Consider the following 14,854-nt stretch of genomic DNA (forward strand, 5'->3'; position numbering starts at 1 on the left):
CGCAACTTGACTCGACTTGAGGGTAAAAAACTTGAGACTCGACTCAACTTGAGACCAGCTGACTCGACGACTTGTAGCATGTAGCTGATTTATTACGTCAAACACTGGTCGTATATTCTGAAACAAAATTAATCTAACAGGAGCTTAATTACTGTTTACCCCTGAACTCAGATATTCCTTCTGGGGAACTCCAACATCCGGATACAAATTAAAAGCACCATAAAATGGCGACTACCAGCGAGCCTGTTGCATCTTCTGCTGCTCCAAAAGTCGAGCAGTTTGTGTTTAAAAACTTCCTCTCAAATGGAAAAAGACGGAGCGCGCAATGCAGGATATGCTACGCTAAAATTAACGAAGAAGAGGGAACAACGTCCAATTCTTTACGCCATTTAAAGACTGTACATGAAGCCGAGTGAGTGAAACCAAGCTAACACCGTTAAAAGTGTGTGAGTGTGTGTTGGTGAGATGTTTGTCGACCGTGTTTTGAACATTGTTGTTAATCAGACAAACGATTTCACTCCCCACTGTTACAAACGTTGATATGAGCGACTGTTTCCTCTGTGACTGATCAATAATCTCCATCCATGGCAGCAAGCCCCGTCTTCATCACTTCATCACTCTTCATCACAAACATCCAGTGGAGACTCGTCAGCAGAGGAAATAACTCCACCGTAAACCTTTATTCCTTCTCATTTAGCCTCTGATCAGTTTTTCCTCTGTTATATCTGCACTAACTCCACTCTGTGATTCTTTAGGAGCGGGAATAAAGGACGTGGTCAGGCTCTATAGGCAGCTAAATTAGTGCCTGATGATAAATGACGTTTTAAAATAGAAAATATAAAAACCTGCACGTCAAGATTATTTTGTGTTTTTTTTTTTCTTTTTTAAAGCAATAGGCCTGTTGTAGGCCGATACTTTGACATCCGTTAAACGGATGGCCCTTTATTTTAAGTTATATTTATTCAAGCTCCTGTTTTGTGCTGTTTGCACTTTGTTTGCACTGGTACATTTTTTGCCTTTGTAAAAGTAGCTACCTTATAAAAAAAGATTGCACTTTAAATGTGGCAAATGTACAAAATAAACATTTTTTGTGTCAAACACGTAGTTTCTTTAATGTAATGTAGCCTAGCCGTTGCCATCTACCTTGGTCTAAATGATCAAACATGTAAAGGATAAATATCTTTTAAGAAATGCTGGTTTAATCCATGCAGAGATGAAGAATAATCTGCAGATTTTTTGACATTTACTTTAGGAAGATAAAGTTTCTCTCTTCAAGATAAAAACCTGAGATATAACCTGTGACTCCACTCGACTCAACGTGCCCACTACAGAAAAACTTGAGACTTGCTTGAAACTTGGACCAAATGACTTGAGACTTGCTTGGGACTTGGGTCGAAGGGACTCGTACAATTGTTTGCTGATGACCCTGCGACGTCTGGCCCTGTAGCAAAAAACACAGCCAGCAAAACAGCAACACCAAGTGGTCTGGAGGAGTCACTGCATTATACTCAAATTTCCCTTATGTGTCATCACTGAAGGCTCTTTCCTTTAAAAAGGGACATTACGTATAGTTTCTCTGATGAACACCTCAGTCACTGAGTTTTCAGCTCAATCAGTGTGACTCTCTTTACCTCAGCAGCTGATCCTGTGCCTGTCTTATCAGCTGGAAACCAGGAAACCAGAGGCTGAGAGCCGGTCTCTGCAGGACAAAGTTCCTGTAATCTGTGGGTCCCAGAGTTTCCTTCAGTGATTCAGCCTCAGACACGTTTCTTTAAACATTTAGCTCATCTTATACTTTAGAGAAGCTGCACTGAGTGATTTTCAATTGGCCCTGACCATCGGCATCAGCATCAGCATCAGCATCAGCATCAGCATCAGCGCGAGGATGTGTGGGGAGGAGGTGGAGGAGGAGGTGGTAGTGGAGGAGGGAGAGTCATGGTGGAGAGAGAGTGAGAGCCACTGAGGGAAAAGGGAAATGTGTTATTTTCCTCTCCCCGTGCAGAGCTGCTGGACTCTTCCTCCTCTTCCTCTTCTTCAGGGTAAGTCTGAGGGATGCTGATCCATCCTCTCAGCATCCTCTCAGCATCCTCTCAGCATCCTCTCAGCATCTCCATCATTCTCCATCATCTTCTCTGAGCCTCAGGTTTGGATCAGTCACATGTTGAGCTGGTGTCAGATTTTAATTAGAGCTGTGACGTCCTGACAGGTTATCAGGGACTACATGACAGGTCAGTTTAACTACGCTGCCTCCAGCAGAGAGCAGCTTCTCATCACTTCATCCTCATCACTTCATCCTCATCACTTCATTCCCTCCTGTTTTTTGTTAAGTGTTTCAGATGTAGTGAGATGCCACAGGTTTCAGAGTGGCTGTGTTCAGGAGAAGTGATGTGTTTTTCACTCTGGTGTTTCTGTCAGACTGACGATGAGCAGGAATTAAAGCTCTCACTCAGAGTCTGTCCTCGCAGCAGTCAGGGCCACAGAGATGCTCTTTGTGAAAACTGTCTCATTTTCTCTTTTCATAGATGAGTGGATGTATTTTTTGCTCTTTTCTTCCTCCAGCTCGTCACCATGAACCTCTCCTCGGAGCAGCTCAGACTCCTGTTCAGCTGTAACGTCAGCCCCAGTGAAACGCCTCAGCTGGATATCAGTGTCACCCAGAGGGAGCCTCTGCTGATCGCTGTTCCCATGACGGTCTTCTACAGCGTCGTCTTCTTGTTTGGAGTACGTACCTTTATTTACACTTCACACAGCCGCTGCTATCATCCTCTGAAGTGCTTCAGCTGCTTTGTGGATTCATGGAGTCCAGACTGAAGCTGTGCTCCCTCCGCAGGTTGTGTTTAACGGGGTGAGCATCCTGACCCTGCTCCTGGACGCTCACATGAGAGTCAGCGCCGTCCGTTTCTACCTCCTCAGCCTGGTTATCTCCGGTAAACACTTCAAACCCACTGAGACCGTCTCATCTCCTCTCACATGCTGTGTTTCCACCTGTCTGTGTCCGTCCACGTTTATGTGCTGCAATTTTCAGGAATCAGAAGTAGTTGAGTCATTTCAGGGGGGATTGCTGTGTTTATCGTGAAGAGCGAGAAGCGATATCCGGTCAGAAATAATGAAGCCTGCGGGGAAGTGGTAGAAGTTGGTGTTTCATCGTGAATCTGTTTGAGTCTGGCTGCAGGAAAACCAGGAACCACGTATAGACTGTAAAAAAATGGTTGGCTCAAAGTGAGGTCTCCACTAAAGCTGCTCCCCCTGGTGGCTGGCTGCAGTATAGGTTAAAAATCCATCTCCCCAGTCATTCCAGATGGGCTGTGGTCAAACTTTAAAAAATGAATCCACCTGGTAGAAATGTTTCTCACGTCTGATTGTTGTGGTGATTTGAAGATATCATTTGGCTGTCTTGTATCCAAGTCCTTTTTTTTTCTGAGCTTTGTTTTCATTAGTTATACGAGGTTAAAAACGAGGCTTTATGTAACGTTTAACGCTGATTAACAGCTGACGTTCTCGTGTATTTTTTTCAGGGATTGTAAAATATGTCTGGAGGTAGAGTCAGGAAGTGATTAGACTCTTGAAAGAAAAAAAATAATTATTATTTTTGTCACCCAGCTCCACTCAGATTCTCCCAGAATCCCTCACAGTCTCTACTGCACAGACTCTGGCTGCAAACTGCTTCAATGTCTGCGCCTGAGACGGAGAAATTTTGGCTTCAAAACCGTACGATGATAAATGGCGCAGCCACGCTGTCCACTCTGTGTACAGACAATGGAAAAACTCACAGCTGGCTTTATGGTGAATGTGGCTGCGTCTGCGGATTGGCTTCATGTCACAGTGTCAGGAACAGACAGGTGGCGTCGTGGAGGCTACGTCCATGATTTATACAGTCTATGGTGAAGAGTGATGGTGGTTAAATAAGTCATTGACCGGCCTTTCCTTTAAAGAGTCTGATCTCTTCTTACATACATGACAGGAAGCCACATTTTTAACCTCTATGCCGCGGCCAAACCAAACGCAAATTTGTGAATTTCAACGCGTCTGGACGCCGGACTATTCTGACCAGCTGAGGGGCGACACGCGTCACTGCGCATGTGGAGTAGAGAGCCCGTTCATTTAAAGACGAAAAGCCCAAAGAGCATCTGAAAAACAATGAACTGTGGTTTCATCAGGACAGGAGAGTGTGTGAAAGCTTTGGAGATCACCATCAAGGCCTGCTGCCTCTCCCTGGTAATCCACCTCCACTGGCCCTGCCTGGCTGTTCCCTGAGACCTCATCCTCCACCCCCGACCCATGTTCCCGGAAGTCTCCCTGGGGATAATGAAGGGGTGGAGGAAAGAGAGGAGCACAGAGAACTTCCATCTTTTCCCTGGCTCTGCCCCTGCCCCGCTCCTTCCTCCTCTCTATCAGGCTCAAAACTCCACTGAGGAAAACACAGTCGGACTCAGTGATGACCCGTGCAGGCAAATCCAGCTGGAAACAATATTTACAGAACTTACCTTCAAAACCTGTCTCCTCAGAGACTTTCACCCAAGCCTGCTCCTGTTTTTCTGCTCTCTGTAGAGTACACACGTCGTATCCTATAACTCTGGATGATGACACACCGCACAGATTGTTTTCTTCTTCATCTTCCAGCGGGTTAGAGTCAGAGCAGGTGGTGGTTCCCCCCAATGCTATCAAATCAATGACGTCGTAGGGGAATGTCATCTCTGATTGGCGGCACAGCCTCACACGAATTCGCTCAAAAGTTCAGTATTGTCAACCTGAGCGTTTAGGCGTCCGGGGTGCATCGGCATCTAAATGTGTCTTTGCATTGACTTAGTATGTAATCTTCTTGACGCAAATTCACTTTCCGTGTGACTGTACCATATTAACTAACGAAAACAAAACTTTTTAGAACAAGGGAGGACGTGAACACAACAACAAATGATATCTTCAAATCACCACAACAATCAGACGTGAGAAACATTTCTACCAGGTGGATTAATTTTTTAAAGTTTGACCACAGCCCATCTGGAATGACTGGGGAGATGGATTTTTTTAACCTAAACTGCAGCCAGCCACCAGGGGGAGCAGTTTTTGTGGAGACCTCACTTTGAGCTGATTGACGTCCTTTTTAGGGCCCGAGCCCAAAGAATTGAGGGTGAAGCCCTATTGAAACCCTTGCAATTATTCTTCTTCTTCCGTGTGCGCCTTTAACCCCAGATTGCGTGCCTTTTGCTTGGAAAAACACGTGAACACGTCTAGCCCCAAAACTCACATGCCCCCCAAAAATTTATGAATCTGCAACTTGCACAAAAATGAACGCTCCATAGCGCCCCCTAGGGGCTTAACACTGCAGCTCCTCAGGCTACTTTGAGCTACAGCCCTGAAATTTGGTGTACATAACAAGCATGCATGGCTCTACAAAAAAGTCTTTTACGACTTTTGTGATTTCCGAACACGAACTTCGCTATTTGGACCTAAACATCGAAATTTAGCAGTTTTGGGCTACGTATTTGAACAGACTAGTCCTTGGTTTTTTGGCTTATCAACTCCAAACATTACCTGAGTTTACTACCCACACTGAAGACCAATAATCATAATTAAATTTTTGAAAATATTTTCGGTGTGGCGGCGACATCGGCTCAAAGTTCGGAATTTTTAAACTTTTTCCGATCTGCACGAAAACAGGCACACATCTTCAGTGTTGCACCCCAGACGCAGCCATGTAATTTTTATTATCTGAAAGTACAGCGCCCCCTAGTGGCAATGGCTAGAATGTGGGAAAAATTGCGTTCATAGGTTACGTATTTGAACGATCTAGTCCAACGTTTTTTCTCTGATCAGCCCCAAACTTGGTGTATGTATACTACAGACAGTGAAGATTAATAATCATAATACAATTCTTATAATTTTTGGGGGGCGTGGCCACAAGTGACTGCCAAAGTTCACCATTTTGCCGCTTTTTCAAAATCTTAATAGCTCTCCCGTACAATGTTGGATCAGGACTGAAATTCACACACATGTTCACTGTCACAGCCTGATTCCATTTCTACCATTGGTTGCACATTCATTAATGCTCCATAGCGCCACCCGGGGGCTTAAAATTTCAGCCCCTCCAGCTACTTTGAGCTATAGGCCTGAAATTTGGTGGGCATAACAATCATGCCAAGACCTACAACAAAGTCTATTATGACCATAGTCAATTCCGAACAGGAAGTTCGCCATTTGAACGTAAACATCGGATTTTGACGATTTCTAGCCAATGCATTACATTCTAAAACTCCGAGGTTTTTTTTCTGATATACTCCAAACTTGGGTTGTGTATACTTCACGCATTGACAATGATAAGTTCAAAATGGATTTTTGCTACATCAATGGGCGTGGCCACAAATGACGTTCAAAGTTGACCATTTTGGCAGCTTCATGAAAATCTTAATAGCTCTCCAGTAGTTAGTCTGGAGTTGGATCAGGACCAAAATACACACGGAGGTTCAGTGTCACAGCCTCAGTGCATTTCTATCACTGGTTGCACTAACATTAATGCTCCATAGCGCCACCCAGGGATGCAAAAGTGCAGCCTTTCCAGCTACTTTGAGCTGAAATTTGGTGGCCATAACCCTCATGCCTACACCTTCAAAGCTGTTCAAAGCTGCTTGCAACTTTCATTTTTTTCCTTTTTTTTTTTTTTACAGCCTTCAGGTAAAACAAGGCAGGATGTGTTTGCACTGAATGAGCAGCATTAAACAGAGTATCACACACGGTGAAATAAACAGATATCGTGTAAAATGAACTGTATTAAACAGATACTGCACTCAGACAAAATTTTCATTAGGTTTATCAAACAGTATCTTTTTTTTTTTTAATCAAACTTAAAGGTTAGACAGCTTTGGTTTGTTTCTTGTTGTATTTACCAACATTACTAGAACAGACACATTTGTTCGTCTGCATATTTCAACACGTCATTAGCTAAACATAAAACTGTTATTATTTCTGATTGGAAAAACTTGAGGAATGGAGGAGCTCGCTCGTTATTCATTAAATGAACGCTGGCCTCTTTGCTCATAGAGGCCAGCGTTGCTTCACTGATTGAAGGATGTGCACGGCGGCGTTTTAATCAGCACTGGTCCAAAGGGGGACGGGGAGACTGAGTCTGTACAGTCTGTGATGGTCTGTGATGGTCTGTGCATCCATCTCTGGGTTTCCTGTCACTTCCTGCTGCATTGTGCTGAGTTGTTTTACTGCGACTGAAATTTAAGGTGTCAAATGGTGATTTATGTGCATATTAAATGCAAATGTCATTGAAATGTCAATCAGCTGCAGGTTTTTCCTGGTTCAGCTTTAATGAGCAGACTGAGATCAGAGGGTTGCTTTAAATAGAAATGTTCATTCCCACGACACACCGTCCTTTCCTCTGACCGTCAGTCTTTGGGTGTTTGTTGCATTGTTTGAATTTTCTTTGTTTTAATTTTCTCCTGTCTTTAACCTCAGACATCCTGCAGCTGCTGACCATCCCAGTAACTCTGTACCGGTATTACTGGGAGAGCTACCCGTGGCGTCTGGGCCGAGCTGTGTGCAAGGTCTACTTCATGGTCCGGCAAATCTACTGCGCCACCACCAGCTGGGTGATCATGATCTTCACCACCGAGCGCTACGCCGCCATCTGCCACACCATGTGGTCCGTCTCCAGCCTCAAGGTGGCGTGCTCTGAAAACCAGTACCTCATACTGGTCCAGGACGTGTAGCCAGAGCAGCCAGGGAAACGAAAGGGAAAAACAATGACAGAAAAGCTCTCACTGCTGCTTCAAACGTTTTTCTTTGCTGATCACAGCAACGCATCGTGTGATTGGAGGGTTTTCAAACAGGCGTCAGGAAACACACTGAGCACAGATTAAACTCAGCTTTTCATGAGTCTGATCGAGTCTCTTTGTTCTCTCCATCAGAAGTCCCGGCTGCCCTGCCTGCTCTCCGTGTGGATCGTCTCCCTGGTCTCAGCTGTGCCCTTCGCCCTGGTCTATGACCAGGCCAGCGCCTGCATCCTGGACTACACAGCCACCAAACAGGAAGACGCCTTTCATGTCTCCACCATGTGTGAGATGACAGAGCCAGACCCTGCTCCCATCTACAAAGGCGCTCTGCTCCTGAGGGCGGGCTTCTTCTTTCTGGTGAGATGAGCCGCGTCCCATTTCTCTTTATCCGATCAAAGGAGCGAGGAAGCTCTGACCCCGCCTCTCCTGCCTCAGGTTCCTCTGGTCACCATCTTCACGCTGTACATGCTCATTCTGCTCTACCTGAAGAGGAACGGGCGCCAGAGGAGGAACATGGGTCTGACCCGGCCGGATCCACAGGGGCGGCGAGACGTGCAGTGCCACCAGAACGGGAAGCTGCTGCTGAATGAGAAGAGAGCGCTGAAACTCATGGGTGAGCCAATCACATCACATCACTGAGCTGTGAGGTTAAAGCTCCCATCTCCTGCTCCTTTCCTGCAGTTTAATCTGGATCATTGATGTCTTCATGAAATGGTAGTAACATGTTTTGGTCCAAAAAGCCAATAAATCAAGCACAGCAGCATTGTTTCCAGGCTCTCATAGCCCCTCTGTTCAGAACGCTCTGATTTAGTGGGCGTGGCCTTCATATGTAAATGAGCCACCGCTGATACCGCCCCGCTCTTCCACGTCACTGAGAGCGGCGCCACGAGCTCCGAGTGCACAATGTTTAGAAAACAGAGAAGCTCCTTTACCGTAACATTACAGGCTAAAACAACAGGCTAACTGCAGCTAAAGTTAGCATCCTGAAGCTAACACAGAGACAGGGGGGACACTGAGGAAAAGCTCTTCCATCTGCTCCACAGCACACAGCATTTAAAATACTCACATTTCCAGGGTCCCAGGTTTGTTGGAGGATGGTTGGTAATGCGCCTGGATTCAGGACCAGTCTATTGGCTAGCCCTCTGTTGGACTGTCCAAAGTTGGAAAAGCAGTCGGCCGTGAAGTGACTAGCACACACATGCTCAGTTTTACTGAGTGTAGCTGGAACATTTCCTGATAAATGAACTCTAGACACTTAGTCTGTCTTCTTCTGAGATGGGAAGCTTGAGCATGGAGCTATGTGGCTGATTACAGCCAAAAACAGAGCAGTGATGGCCCTTTAACTTGGGCATATCTGCTCCGGTGGACCAATCAGGTCAGACTTGCTCCTGATTGGTCAAAAAAGGGAATCGCTGACGTCAGCAAATCCCCAAAATCCAAACAGCTGGTTTTAGGTCAGGATTTTACATCAACAAGCTCTACTAAGAACAGGTTTGGTCATTAAATATCACATTTTGTGGGCTGGGAGGAAAGACAAAGACCCACACATTTCACTAAAAGACTTGGTAAAGTGATTTTTGCAGAATATGGGACCTTTAAGGCACTGATAAACTCATGAGGTCTTTGTTTCTTTATGATGTTTGAATCAGGGGTTTCCAGTCTCTACGCAGAGAGAAACATGAGATCAAAATAATGATGTGCCTGAACGTTTCCCTGAGGGGTGGTCCCCAAAGCGGGGTCATGACCCCTGGATTGCTGTGAAGTGCCTTCAGAAATCAAAAACTTTTCACAAATGCATAATTCATCCATTCTTGAGAAAATATAAAACTGGAAGTCGAGGTAACATTTTTTATTAAACCATGAAAACAGGTGATTTTTGATCCTCCCTCCAGATTTGTTTGTGGAGCTGAATGAGTCAGGATAACAACGACTTCAGGTTAATCTAGAAAACACAGCAGTATGTGCTCACACCAGGTCTGATGAGTTCAGTGTCTTAGACCTTTTTTTTCAATGTTTTCCTCTGTTTTGCTAATAACTTCATTTTACGATCCACTAGAAGAGCGACACTCCACGCTGGTTGCTTCCTGGTTTCACTGACCCATAATTCCCCACTGGGCGATACCTGTGGAAAGGGTTGCCACTGGTCAATGGAACAATTTGATAAGTTGGAGTAATTATTTTGAGTAAATTTACATATAAATGAAAAGGTTTTAGTGGAATATCTAATTACAACAAGTGATCTTCTGATGTGGCCGTGCGTTTCCATCAGCGTGTCGACCATGACTCATGACAGGCTGTGATGAAAGTTCATCCAGGATGATGGGAAATCAGAATAGCCAACAGTAACGAGGATTCACACGTTAGATTTAATGATTCAATCAGACCAAACATGGCCGTCGATTGTTCAAATGTGCTCCACAGAGGTCAGATCCAGCAGGTAGATAGAAAATAAAGGAGAGCTGATCTTCGTCTTCATTGCTGTGGAGTCTCATAACCAGGAAAACCAATCACGCTGAGTCTTTCTGTCAGTCTCTGCTGCAAACACTGGTTGTGATTGCTCTGACCCCAGGTTACAGCTCCTCTCTTGAAGCACAGATTGCTGTGGGAGCATCCTCAGCCTGATCGTCCTCCGCCGTGTCCATTACTGCCTGGATGTAAAGAGGGACGTCTCTGCTCAGCCGTACACCAGGACCACAGGGTGCTGAGGGACGGATGGCTCTGGTGGAGGTTTTGTGTTGCTTGAGCACAAGGAATTCTGGGATGTAAACAAACCAACATGGCAGACATTATAATCGTAATTCTTAATCATTTAAACCAGCTGAGGAGCCGGCAACTCGCTCCTCTGAGGGAAACAGAGCAGGGGAAACACAACTATGGTAACAGGAGCTTGTACTTTATATTTTACAGGATTTGTGGTTATATTAAAACATATTTGTGTTGATTAATGTGCTGAAACTAGCTAACGCCAGAGAAGCTGCTGCCGATGTGTTAAATTCAGCAGATAAGTGATGTGACGTCACAAGTCGTGACTCAGAGTACGTTGATCTGGTACGAGTTTGACCCCCGACCCAGTAAACTTTCAGGAGTTAGGGGTTGCCTGGAACCCAGCATAGGTCTGGACCTGTAGCATGTTTGCTAACATGAGGGCTGGGTCGCCTTCGTTGGGGTAACCACCAACCTCAGGGTGACGTTACGTAGATTCATGGTTTCCTGTTAGCCTGTTAGCTCTCATAACGAAAACAGAACTTTTCAGAAAAAAGGGGACGTGAACACGAAAATAATTTATTCAAATCACAACAATCGGAAACATTTCTACCAGGTGTATTAATTTTTAAAGATTGACCACAGCCCATCTGGAATGACTGGGGAGATGGATTTTTTTTAGTTATACTGCAGCCAGCCACCAGGGGGAGCAGTTTTTGTGGTGAGCCTTTTTGTTTGTTTGTTTTTTTTACAGCCTTTGGGTAAAATAAGGCAAGATGGACTGTGTTTGCACCTGTAGCATGTTTGCTAACATGAGGGTCAGGTTGCCTTTGTTGGGGGAACCACCAACCTCAGGGAGACGTCACATAGATTCATGGTTTCTTGTTAGCCGTTAGCTTAATGTACTGATGTTTGTCCTGCATTCCAGGCGCAGTGGTGGTGGCCTTTTTCATTTGTAACTTTCCAGACATGGCCTCGTCGCTGATGCAGGTCTACGTGGTCATCTGGTCCGACACGGTCCTCTCAGTCTATACCGTCCTCAAATCCTACCTGTCCCTCCCGCTGTGGTACATCAACGGAGCCCTGGACCCCCTGCTGTTCTGCATTTCCTCGCACACGTTTCGCAGGGCCTGCTGGAGGACTCTGGGCCGGCTCAGGCCTCACTGCTACCTGAGGTACGGCAGCGTGTCTCGGCTGTGGCAGAGGAGCTCCCGGGAGGAGGCCAGCACGTCGGCCAGAGAGAGGACTGATGGGAAACTACGCAGAGAGGGGGCAAGTGACAAGGGGAATAAAACCTGCAGCAAACGGGGTCAGGGAGGCGCTGAGGTCCGTGAAGATACCTCAAAAAGCTGACAGCAGCCTCAGGCGCTCTGATCCTTTCTTTCTGGACTGTCGAGGGTTCTCCAGCTGTGTCTGCCCAGTTCATGAAAAACCTGGTTTGGTTCCCGAACACGTGTTCTCCTTCTCTTTCTTTCTCAGTGATTGTTGTAGAGTCTAGCTGAATCCTGAAACTTTTCAGATCCGTGTTTCTGAAGCCCCTGTGAGGAACTTTAAGCTTGTGTTGACTTTGGCGCCCCCTGTGGACAAAGTGTGCTGTCGTAAAAGGCGTCTTTTTTTGTTAAAGTAGATTTCTTTAAAGGATGATTAAAGCTGTTTTGGCAGCGTGCTGTGACTCTACTCACCAGCAGAAGTTGATCTGATAAAAACCATAAAGAATCCTGTTTTTGTGGATCATAGAGACGCCAGCGTTCGTTTCCTGTTAGCAGCTTCTGGAGATGTTTTAGTTTAGAGGGTTTACCTGTAACGTAAAACTGTAAAATGTTTTTTACGAGCTCTGTTTGTCACTGCAGATATGAACTCAGACTTTTGATGAACATGTTCATATAAAAGATTAAAAACAGTCAGAAGAAAAACACTGTGTGTGACCAGCCAGCGTGTGCTTTTGGACGTTATGTTGATGTTTGTTCACTGTACTCCTCTCATGTGTGTGTTACTCCTGTCTGTAGCTGTGACTCACACACTCATGTTCAGCCTGGAAACCAAAGAGAGGAGATGGAGACGGGCTGAGACAGTGATGGATGGTACTTCACTGACGTGTTGATAACCACCTTTACTGTGTTCGCTCAACTGTCAACCCTGGGTGAACTCCAGGTCTGATGGTTTCTGACACCATTAGCTGCTGCGCTGTAAATACAAAACAAGATTAAAAAAACGGTGGTACTGACAAAGCTGCCTCAGAAAGCTCATGTTGTATTTTTAGTTTTCTGTGTACAGAATATTTTGTGGATGGTGTAAATTGTCCTGGATATAAAAAAGTTTGAGAAAAGTTGGGACAATGTGTAAAATGTTGAATAAAAACAGAATTTTTGCAAATTGTTTCATCAGTCTAATTTTAATTTATGGTGCAGAGATGACAATCCAGACTATAGGTTAGAAAAGAAGAATACTGCTGTTTTATCATTAATATATCCTCTTTTTAACTTGGATGGTAAAAAAAGGTTGTTCAAAATAAAAATAAAAAAAGAAAAGAAAGAAACACGTTCGGAGTATGACATGAACCTGTAACCAGTTAGCAACATGACTGAGCACAGAGATCATACTGGGTGTAAAAAGGCAAATCATTTGGGTTTTTAGAATCTGCAGAGCAAAATATTGTCAAAAAATCTGAAGAAATCTTTGTATGAGCCAGACACGGATGGCCATGATCCTCTGGATTAAAAACAGACTCTAACTGGCTCCTGAAACAATGGTCTGTGGTCAGCTGGTCGCTGCAGCTGGTCGCTGCAGCCTCACGCTCAGGTCGATGCAGACACAGAGACCACATGATGAAGAGGGGCAGACACGCTCTCCCTGAACCCGTCTGAAAAGGACCGAGGGAAATACTGTGTGGTCTGACAAAAGAAAACCAGGAAAGACCAATTTATAAACCTGACAGGGCCCCATCACTGCTGAACAAAGTGTGAAGGTTTCACACACAGGCCATGCTCCTTCAGACCTAACATCACACAGCACGGGGACGCCAACCACATCCTGCTGGCTACGACTCTTCAATGTTTCTGATTTCTGTGATTTTTAGTTTGCTTTTTTTAACTCCAGAAACTCCATGAAAAAATAGAAGATAATAAATTCATCAGGAGCTATATTTGCCCCAAAAAATGCACATCACGAGTGAATCGGCTTGTAGGATTTATCTGACATCTCAACTTTTTCCACCACAGCTTGTAAACAAAGACCAACATAAAGGATTTCAATTAAAAAAAATACAGTTTTTGAACAAATAAATTAAGATTTAAAATCTCTAACCAAAAAATCCAGATACTAGGGGAGAGCCGCCTCAATTGTAACGCGTCACAATTGCAACACGCATGTTATCGCGTGATAGGTTCGTTTTTATCACGATCTCATCACGTCATCATGTGACCAGGACTTTAACCCTGGGCTTTGGAGGGGGTGAATGAAGGGAAATGCAGAAAGGTCGATAAATAACAATAATCAACAAAGCAACAGAAACAGTCTGAGACAGTGTGGATCCACAGCCGTACCAACAAATATGGTGTGAGCTGTGCTGAATTCAGCCAGGACACGAATGAATCCATAGAGAGATGAGAAAGGACAGACAGGAGCTGGAGCTGGAGCTGGATCTGGATCTGAAGGTGGAGAGACAGGATCCACCTCAGAGCAAAGACTGGGTCAGGTTTCTACTTTCATCCCCAGAGATCATCATAATATCTACCCAGCACCTAAAAATGTGTGTGTCTCCAGAGAAAAGCCAAGCCTTTCTCATTCCTCTGATTTCTCTCTTGGTTGTTTGTTTTTCTTACCCAGAGCCGCATGTTTTCCCTCCTCTCAGCTTTCCTCTCTGAGCCTCAAAGAAACTAATGAAGGCTGCAGCGGTCGTTAGCAAATTCTCCTCCACTGCCTGTCATCTCCAACACAGAAACAAATCAATCAGTGTTAAAGATATAAAAGACACAGCTTCTATATTAAACTCTACAATTAATAATCACATATACTTCACTAAAACATAACTTGGTCAACCATAAAGACCTGTCTCAATAATAGAGGAACACATATAATGGGTTCAAAAGAAATGAGCCGCCGGCTGACTGGATGCATTATTAGGTGTTGCTAGGTGACCAGCTCCATCGCTGACCGGTAAACATAAGAAGTCCTTTTCTTTAGATGCACTAAAAATCAACCAACGACAGGATAGGTAATTATAATTTAAAAGAGGACTAATTAAACACTGCTCTGACTGATTGTTTTACTGAAAAAAATCAAAATCTTTTTGTAATCTGTTTTCTGATCACTCAAAGCCTTTGTTTCTGTCTGCAATGACTGCCCTGGGTATTTATGGATTTTCTGCTCAGTTGATT

General features: G+C 44.6%; 1 protein-coding gene across 2 annotated transcripts; it reads left to right on the forward strand.

Annotated features, from left to right (window-relative positions):
• The first annotated feature begins 1,933 nt into the window (after window positions 1–1,933).
• LOC141794855 (pyrokinin-1 receptor-like) lies at window positions 1,934–12,704 on the forward strand. 2 transcript variants are annotated; one of them, XM_074675414.1, is made up of 7 exons: window positions 1,934–2,039; window positions 2,560–2,721; window positions 2,831–2,927; window positions 7,459–7,664; window positions 7,911–8,132; window positions 8,211–8,388; window positions 11,407–12,704. In XM_074675414.1, the coding sequence occupies exons 2-7, from the start codon at window positions 2,569–2,571 to the stop codon at window positions 11,829–11,831; spliced, it is 1,281 nt and encodes a 426-aa protein (XP_074531515.1). In that variant the 5' UTR covers window positions 1,934–2,039; window positions 2,560–2,568; the 3' UTR covers window positions 11,832–12,704. The 2 variants fall into 2 exon arrangements, with proteins under 2 accessions (XP_074531515.1, XP_074531516.1); XM_074675415.1 differs by lacking the exon at window positions 1,934–2,039 and adding an exon at window positions 2,108–2,228.
• Window positions 12,705–14,854: the final 2,150 nt, after the last annotated feature.

Source organism: Halichoeres trimaculatus, unplaced genomic scaffold (assembly GCF_033239565.1).
Source record: "Halichoeres trimaculatus isolate MK-OKI-2021-1 unplaced genomic scaffold, fHalTri1.1 fHalTri1_scaffold_8, whole genome shotgun sequence".
Classification (NCBI taxonomy): Eukaryota; Metazoa; Chordata; class Actinopteri; order Labriformes; family Labridae; genus Halichoeres; species Halichoeres trimaculatus.